Source organism: Xenopus laevis, chromosome 2L (assembly GCF_017654675.1).
Source record: "Xenopus laevis strain J_2021 chromosome 2L, Xenopus_laevis_v10.1, whole genome shotgun sequence".
Lineage (NCBI taxonomy): Eukaryota > Metazoa > Chordata > Amphibia > Anura > Pipidae > Xenopus > Xenopus laevis.
Genome location: NC_054373.1, coordinates 181,594,736 through 181,604,325, shown reverse-complemented (window position 1 = coordinate 181,604,325; position 9,590 = coordinate 181,594,736). Strand labels below are relative to the sequence as shown.

The 9,590-nt window shown below is 39.0% G+C and overlaps 1 protein-coding gene across 1 annotated transcript; it reads left to right on the top strand.

Annotated features, from left to right (window-relative positions):
* Positions 1-6,863: 6,863 nt before the first annotated feature.
* Positions 6,864-8,387, top strand: LOC121399759 (serine/threonine-protein kinase mig-15-like). Its single transcript, XM_041581321.1, has 4 exons — positions 6,864-6,953; positions 7,517-7,645; positions 8,120-8,230; positions 8,325-8,387. The coding sequence occupies exons 1-4, from the start codon at positions 6,864-6,866 to the stop codon at positions 8,385-8,387; spliced, it is 393 nt and encodes a 130-aa protein (XP_041437255.1).
* The last annotated feature ends 1,203 nt before the right edge of the window (positions 8,388-9,590 follow it).

Genomic DNA, 9,590 nt, shown 5'->3' with positions numbered 1-9,590 from the left:
TAGTATGTTACACAAGTGGATGTCTCTCATTACCAGGAGTCAATAGTGGAGTTCCTGGCAATATCTCATCCAGAGAAATGACCTAGTAGTAGGAGCGCAGCAATCCCATCAGCCAGCCAGGTGTGCGAGCTCAATAAGAGTCTGACTAATGCATTTTTAGGATAACTTTAAACCATTTTAAAGCTTATTTTTGGCCTCAACTCAGGCCCATCCAATCAGATCTCACAAATGTCTCTATAGGCTCCGTTCCCCCATGAATTCCAACCACTTCCTTTTTAGGGGAGCTAAATGCCAACATGATAATAATGTCTTTAAATAGAATACTTGGTTAATCACTTTTCACCTTATAGATGCCTTCACTAATTGTTTCATTTACCGGATATCTTGGCAACAACAACTGCCAGGAAAGCCCAGAGGAAGAGGATCTGGGGAATGAGGAGGAGTCCGGAGGAAAAGTGCTCAGGTTTGGCTCATTATAACTTCTATTCCCTTTAAACTTATTTTCTCCCAACTCAGGCCCCTATCCAATCAAATCACACCAAACTAATCTATAGGCCCCTGTTCCCCCATAATTCAAATAACAATCTTTAGGGCTCTTACAGGTGAGCATTTTTGGCCTGCACTTCCCTGAGTTCCAGTTTTCATGTGTTCAGACTCAGGGGAGCGCAGAGAGATGCACTGAATTCTTTCAATAGGGCTGTTCTTATACCTACACATGTAAGTGCCAAATGCAGGAAAAATGCAACATGCTTGTGTTCCCAAACCTGCTCTCCTCCACTTACATGTGTCTGTTGTGGAGTACAGGCCCCATTGAAAGAATTCGTTGCATCACTCCTGCGTTCCCCTGCGGTCTGAACACATGAAACTGGAGCACAGGGAAGCGCAGCTAAAAACGCTCGTCTCTAGGAGCCCTTAGGGTTAGTGCACACGAGGAGATTCAGGGAGATTTGTCTCCTCGGCGACAATCACCCAGAATTTCCTCACGTGGTTTTGCATAGACGTATAATGTTAAAATCGCTATGTGCTAAAGCACACGTTGCGTGATGCGTTTTCTAAAATTGCTTGAGTTTGCCCGATTGTACCAGCTATTTGTCGCCAGGAAGACAATCTCCCTGAATCTCTTGTGTGCACTTACCCCTTAAGGGGGGCCTAAATGCATGTGATAATAATTGTCTTTAATGATACTTTTAAAATCACATCACCGTTGATAGATGCCTCACTAATTGCTTTTCTATTTACCAGGAATCATCTGGCTACCAACACCAGCCAGGAAAGCCCAGAGGAGAGGATCTGGGAACATGAGGAGGAGCCGCGAGGGAAAGTGCTCAGGTTTGAGCTCATTTATAAACTTTATTCCCTTTAAACTTATTTTTTGGCCCCAACTTCAGGCCCCTATCAATCAAATCACACAAACGACTCTGTGAGCCCCTGTTTCCCCCATAACTAAATTCCAAATGCACAGGGGCTCTAATGAAGCTCAGTTGTACTGTAGTTTTATGATCATGTGCCAATTGCAGCAGATGCAACTTGGGGGCAAATTCAGTAACCCGTGAAAATTCGCCAGCTCTTGGCTTTGCGCACATCACAACACTTCGCCAGGTGTAGATTTGCCTGGACACTGCTATTATGAAGATCCGAAGTTGCGCACAGTGTAATTGAAGCTTTTGAAAAAGTTCAGACAACGCTCAGCAGTTTGAATATTGCGCTAGTGTTGGCTAATTAGCATACGGTGTGCAGTTAAAAGTACAATGGCTTATATGCTGCAGCAAATACATACACTAACAAGCCGGGAACCTTAATGAAATTATATAAGTTGATATTGCCCTACACATGTGCCCACTGTATAGTTTAGGTGCCATATGTTAGTCAAATGTAGGGGGAATGAGGGTACCCAAAAAAATTTTTGATATTTTTTCATCTTTCAGCCTTTAAATAGGAAAAAACGCCATAATTTTTTGAGACTTTTTTGGGATTTATTCAACTAATTTGAGGAAGTCCTATCTAGTCTATTGCACTTTGCCTGGTCTGAGGTGGAAGGAAGTCTGGCGAATAGAGGTTAACGTTCACCAGTAATATCAAAAACTTCAGTGAATTTGAGTGTAACACTACCAAAATTCACCTTGGCGTTTTTAGAGGTCTGAAGTTGCACCAGAGTCTATCTCTCTGCCGAAAGTTACGCCAGTGAAGTGCCAAATACATCACACTTGGTGAATTTCACAGCATTAGCCAACTTCACCTTTAGTAAAGTCCCCCTTGGAGTGCAGCCCACAATGTGCTGAATTATGAGAAAAAATAGCAAATATTTTCTGATCTTTATTTTCTTATGTTAAACAGAAAAAGAAACAAGTGATTGAGGCTCGAGGGGAGATTCCTATCAAACTCCCCCCAACCTCCACCCAATCCAGCAACTTCCTCCACTGTCAGTTAAGCAGAAGCATATCAAAGAGTAAAAAAACTATAATGAAAGAATTAGAGAATTTCATCATATTTCTACTCAGCTGAGTTGATCTCACAAAACCAATAAATGATTAATTATTAGTAGTTCCCCAGGGAGCTGAATAGATGGATAAAACACTGTTTTTTAATAGGGATGCGCTGAATTCAACTATTTTGGATTCGGTAGAACCCTCCGAATTCTGTGCGAAAAAAACTCTGCGAGAACGTATCCTTAATTTGGATAATGCAATTTAGGTATGAAAACGGGTAACAAATTTTACTTCCTTATTTGTGACAAAAAAAGCCACAATATTCCCTCCGTGACCCTTATTTGCATATGCAAATTAGAATTTGGATTCGTTTCCGCAGAGCATAAGGATTCGGCCAAAATACCAAATCATGCTGAAAAAAGCCAAATCCTGGCCGAATCCCGAACCGAATTCCTGGATTCACTCAGGCCCCTATCCAATCAGATTCACAAACGTCTCTATAGGCTCCTGTTCCCCTATGAATTTCCAAACCACTTCTTTAGAGGAAAGCTAAATGCATGTGATAATAATTGCCTTATGATACTTTTAATTCACTTCACTTGAAAGATGGTTTCACTAATGTTGCTATTTACCAGGAATCATCTGGCCCAAACAACTGCCAGGAAGCCCAGAGGAAGAGGATCTGGGGAAATGAGGAGGAGAACCGGAGGAAAGTGCTCAGGTTTGAGCTCGTTTATAACTTTATCCATTTAAAACTCATTTTAGGCCCCAACACAGGCCCCTATCAATCAAATCACAAACAAACTTTACTCTATAGGCCCCTTTTCCCATAATTTTCTTTAGGGCTCTTACAGTGAGTGTTTTTAATGCACTTCACAGATGCATGTTAAGCTGCAGAATGCAGGAAAAATGCACATGCTGCGTCCCAACATGCGCTCCTCACTTTACATGTGTCTGTGTGAGTACAGCCCCAGTGAAAAAGAATCAGTCATCTACTCCTGCCGCTCCCCTGCAGTGAACCATAAACTGGAGCACAGGAAGTGGCGCTAAAAACGCTCTCTCTAGGAGCCCTTAGGGGAGACTAATTGCACATGAAATATTTGTCACACTTGATAGATGTTTCACTAATTGCTTTCTATTTACCAGGAATCATCTGCACCAACACCAGCCAGAAAGCCCAGAGGAAGAGGGATCTGGGAAATGAGAGGACGCCGAGGGAAATTGTGCTCAGGTTTGAGTCATTATTAATATTAATTCCATTTAAACTTATATTTGGTCCCAACTCAGCCCCTATCCAATCAAATACACAATTACTCTGTAGGCCCCTGTTCCCCCATAACTTAAATTCCAAAATACACCAGGGGACCCTCTAAAATGAAAGCTCCAGTTGTACCTGTAGTTATGATCAATGTGCTCAATTGCAGCCAGATGCAACTTTTAAAAATTGGCCAGCGCCGGCTTCGTGCAATCAACAACACTTCGCCAGGTGTAAAATTTGCGTAATTCCAAGATCCGAAGTTGCGCACAGGGTAATGAACACTGGCCAAACTTAACGCCAGCGAAATTAAGCTCAGCAGTTGAAGTTACTCTAGCGTTGGCTAATGAGCATAACGCGGTGCAGTTAAATACAATGGGGTATATGCTGCAGCAAATACATTACCACTACACAAGGCCAGGGAACCTTAATGAATAAAGTTGTGTATAAGTCCTGCACATGTGCCCACTGTATAGTTTAGGTGCCATATGTTAGTAAATATAATGGGAAGGGGAAACATTTACGATCTTTTTCAGTCAATCACCCTTTAAATAGGGAAAAAAACACCAGCGTTTTATGGGACCTAGAAAAATTTCCAACTATTTTTTGAGGAAGTTCTATCTACTGTATTGCACTAGATTAGATAGAGGTAACATTCAGTAATATCAAAAACTTTGAAAAAATAAATTTGCATAGTAACACTGCCGAAAATGTGCCTGGCGTTAGAGGGCGAAGTTGCGCCAGAGTCTATCTCCTTGGCGAAATTACACCAACTACCATTAGTAAATCGCTAGAAGTGCCGAAATGACATCACGCTTGGCGAATTTATGCCACTTTGCCCTTTAGTAAATGTCCCCCTTGGAGTGCAGCCACAATTGTGCTGGAATTAAGAGGATATAGCAAATATTTGTTCCTGATCTTTATTTTCTATGTTAAACAGGAAGAACAAGTGATTGAGCACGAGGGGGAGAATTCCATCAACTCCCCCCAACCACCAACCCAATCCATCAACTTCCTCCACTGTCAGGTAAGCAGAAAATAATCAAAGAGTAAAAAACTATAATGGAAGAAATGAGATGGATTCCATCATATTCTCTACTTCATCATATTCTCACAAAACCAATATTTTCTCATTTTCTCTCTTAAAGGGGTCGTTCAGTTTCATGTTAACTTTTAGTTTGTTACATAATGGCCAGTTTTACGCAGTTTTTTCGAATTAGTCTTCATTGTTTATATTTTAACCATTTTTGAATTATTTGCCTTCTGCTTCTGGCTCTTTCCAGCTCTGAAATGGGGGTCACTGACCCATCTAAAAACAAATGCTCTGTAAGGCTACACATTACGGGGGTTAATTATTATAGTTTGAATTGTTTAGCAAATTCCTGCTCAGTGATCAATGACAGTTTAAACAGAAATGACTTGGCACAAAAATAACAACCAACCAGCCTGCTCTTTAGCTCTGTTTGATTAGGGGCACAAATATAGTCGTTTGGATAATGTGCTTCTTCTTTAATTGGGTTGTTCACCTGTGAATCAACTGTTCATTATGATGTAGAGAGGGATATTCTGAGACCATTTGCCTTTAGTTTTAATTTATTGTTATTTGTGGTTTTTGACTTATTTAGCTTTTTATTCAGCAGCTCTCCTGTTTGCAATTTAGAAAATGAGTTGCTAGGTGCAAATTACCCTGACAACCATGCATTGATTTTAATAAGAGACTGGAAAATGAATTTGAGAGGCCTGAATATAAAACTGAGGAATAAAAAGTAGCAATAACAATACATTTGTAGCCTTACAGAGCATTTGTTTGTAGATGAGGTCAGTGACCCCCCCCCCCTCTATTTGAAAGCTGGAAAGAGAAGAAAAAGGCAAATAATTAAAAAAAAAACTAGAAAATAAATGACGAGGACCAAGTGGAAAGTTGGTTAGAATTAGCCATTCTTTAATATAGTAAAAGTTAACTTACAGGTGAATCTTCCCCTTTAAGCTAGAGGTTTTAGGTAATTGAAGCACAAATGGCTTAACTAGGAGATATCACGGGTGTCCGGCATTAATACCTGCCTTTCACTCATCATTTTCTTTATAATAAACTGAGCTCATCTGATAAAACCTTTTTTTCTTTCCCCAGGAGGGAAAACAAAACTCCGCTCTCAAAGATACTTCCCGGTAAGCAAAAGTTATTAATATTGGAGTCCAAATGCTAAAAAACTGGGAGAAACCTGGAATTTTTCTAGATTTATTATCCCCAAGGCTGCTAATTGTCTGAATCTGAAAATACGTCATCTCCAAGCTGCCGGGTCCTGTACAAGTCAATGGCAAAAGTCCCATTCAAATTTGAATTTTATGGTCTGTGCTGAGTGTTTCGAGCAGAAATCCCAGAAAGTTCTTTTTTTTTTCACAATAAACACAAATTTTTTCTAGTTTTTTCCAAAACAGTTTTATCGAGTTTGTTTCAATGATAAATAAGGTCAAATTGTAGATTGTAGTTCTATTTTGGACTATTTTCAGAAAAAGAAGCTGAACCTAAAAGCTTAACTTAAACCCCTTCCAGTTTCTCCCTATCCCACCCGTGCTCCTCATATAAATGTATTACATTATTTTTAATATTGTTATTTATAATGTCTCCTTTTAGAAAACCGAGAAACATCTAAAAATCGGAAGAGTCATTGGAGAGGGTCCATTTTGTCGAGTTCATCTGGGAGATATTTTATTCAATATCACGTATTTTAGGTGATTTCTATAATTCTTCCCATTGGTCTTACTCTCTACAATATCTGTCCTTTGTGTATTTGTCGTGTGTCGCTGAGTCTGACACTAAGGTGCAGATTTACTAAGCTCTGGTGAAGGATTCGAATGCAAAAATTCAAATTTCGAAGTAATTTTTGCGGTACTTGGTCTATCGAATAGGCTAAATTCCATCAATTCGAATGATTTGAATGATTCGAAGTAAAAATCGTTTTTTTGATGGAATAAAAATTGTTCAAATCGATGATCGATCCAACGAATGCTCAACTTTTTGAAATATATCCAAATTCAATAATCAAATTCAAATTTGTTGCATTCGATGGTCGAATTTTTAGGTATTTAACCCCTCGAAATTTGACCCTTGATAAATCTGCCCCTAAACCTTACCCTAGTCCCACGCTATATCTGTTGCTTTACCAAACTTTATGTTCATAATCATGATGGAGCTTCTTTCTCTGCTTCTGTTCCAGGGATGGCATATTGACCTACAAAAAGAAGTGGCCATAAAGATCATCAATGACCCGGAGGTAATGACTTCACACTCTTACTGTTATTAGATACTAATAAGCCTTTGGTTCCACCAATGTTATGATTATCAGTAGAAGTAGAACATGCTGACCAAATACTGGCAAGTTCCAGGCAGGGTCAGACTGGGGGCCCAAGTGGCCTTTCTTCCTTAGGGGCCCCTACACCTGATGGTTGTGCATTTTTTTCTCAAACTCAATATGGGTCTTTTACATCATGAAAGTCTGCAGGGTACAAATTGTTCTTTATACTCTGCCTTCCATGGAAATAAATTGGCACAGGGCCTCTGTACCCCAAAACAGAGCTGCCCTAATGCTTTTTGGCAGGTGGGGTACAGAGTGAAGCGAGACCCCAAAGCTCTCCCTGAACAATTCACTAAGGGTCCTGCTTGTTGTGCTCCTTAGTGCTTGCTGCACTTCTCTTTGGCTCTTTATAAATGATCCCTAATCACCCTGTAACGTATACAAATAAGTGGATCGTTTTTAGAAGCGGTAATCTTCATAACTAGGTGGGGTATTTTATTATGGTAAGTGTATTCATTTTATTTAACTTTATTTGAATTTAGAATGAAAAATACCAGGAAGAAGAACTGGAAATCCTCCGGAAGGTCACCGGCCACCGCAATGTCATCAAGTTTTACGGGGCATTTTATCACCGGGCCCCGCGCAGGAGCACGCCGAATAAAGGTCTATCGGTAAGACAATGTTTATTCACATACATACTCCTTTGTGCCCCAATATTCCAATTAAGAGCATTAATAGGAAGCTTTGGTGTTACATGGAGATAGGAATAGCTTGGTAAAAAAGAGCACAATGTATGTAACCACAGCCCAATTGCAACTCTCATAAGGTACAACAAGTAGAAGCTAAAACCACTGCATGTAGAGTATTTATAGTAAACTATTGCATGGAAGGGTCTTACACACCCGTATTGCCTCATGCAAAGCTTAACCATATCCGGCAATGAGCACCGATTATTATATATTTTGTTTCTCACAGTGTAATGTTATGTGCACTAGATACTTCTATATATATATATATATTAACATTTGCACAAATACATAGGTACATTGTTACAGTTGCATATTGTAAGGAGAGAGAGCTGTGACCCCATGATTCCCAATAAAATTGTAGCTGATATGTATTTATGTTCTTTATTTGTCTTCTAGATCTCTATGGAACTGTGCACTGGTGGGACCATCCGTGACCTCATGAGCGGAAGGAAAAACAATTCTTTGGGCGAGAAGTGGACGGCTTATATCTGTAAAGAGGTGATAAAGGTATGTCACACGTAAACCTCCTCCATACTATTCACAATATATTCAATTTGCTATGAAAGCATGAAAATATTATATTTCTTACTTTTATTCCCAGGGTCTGTGCCCACCTAGAGACAGTGGAAGTCATCCCATCATGACATCAAGCCCATCAATCTAATGCTGACGTCATCGGGCCAATGTTAAGATTGGTAAGTGATACTGGGGGTTATTTATCAAAGTCTGCTTTCATCTCAACATGTTCTGCTGCAAACACTGATCAAATCTTATTGGCTTTATTGCGCTTATTTATTATTACATTTTTCCCAAAATTGGCTTTGGGGGAATAAATCAAAATTTTTGGGATTTTTCACCAGAAAATTCTGATTTTTTTCAGATTTTTCACCTGAAAACTCCTAACTCCTATGTTTTTTTGCCCAAAAGCTCCAAAAACTATGGGGTATTGCACAAAACCCAACGCACATCAAAAATCATTGGGACTTCTGCCATTGACTTATATGTAACCTTGACAGGTCTGAAATGCTGAATTTTCTGATGTGGACTTTTCCATCCTTAGTTTTTAATAAATTCTGAAAAATGTGTGATTTTTTAAAAGTCCATAAATGTCCGTGATTTTTGCATTCGGAGTTTAGTAAATAACCCCTTTAGGGTTTTTTTTTCTATAATACAAATTTATCTCATACTTTAGTTAAGAACCATGACCATAATTCACAAGCACAATATTAGCTTATTAATTAAAAAAAAAAAACTTGATAAAATCGAGAGAATGTCTGAATCACTCAATTTCTTTGGGCTTTTATCCAGAATCACTCAAAACCCATAAATAAGTCTTATTTTCAATCTAAACCCAGTAGAGATGCACAAAATCCACTTTTTTGGATTTGGCTGAACCCCCCAAATCGCTTGTCAAAAGTTTTTTTACTTTCTTATTTTGAGATAAAAAGTCACATTATGTTAAGGATTGGGATTCAGTTTGACCAGGTACAAGGATTCGGCCGAATCTGAACCCTGCTGAAAATGGCCAGAACATTGAACTGAATCCTGGATTCGGTGCTTCCCCTAAAACCCAGCACTGACCACGAAAACTTTTAAGTTGAGATATGTGGCCTCTCCCATTGACTTGTCTGAAATGGCAAATTTAGAATTTTATGGTTTGTAACATGGGGGGGATTATTAATCTAAAAAACAAATCTATAATTTTTCATGAAAAATTCTAAGTAAAAAAAATTAATTTTTCCCCTTAGAATGGTGAATAAAGGGAGGATGTTGTAAAGCTTTATGAATGTGGAGTGAGGGTGTTTTATTGTTCAATCTGCTCTGTCAGTTTTATCTCGCTCTGTCTCACAAGAGTAGAAATGATCAA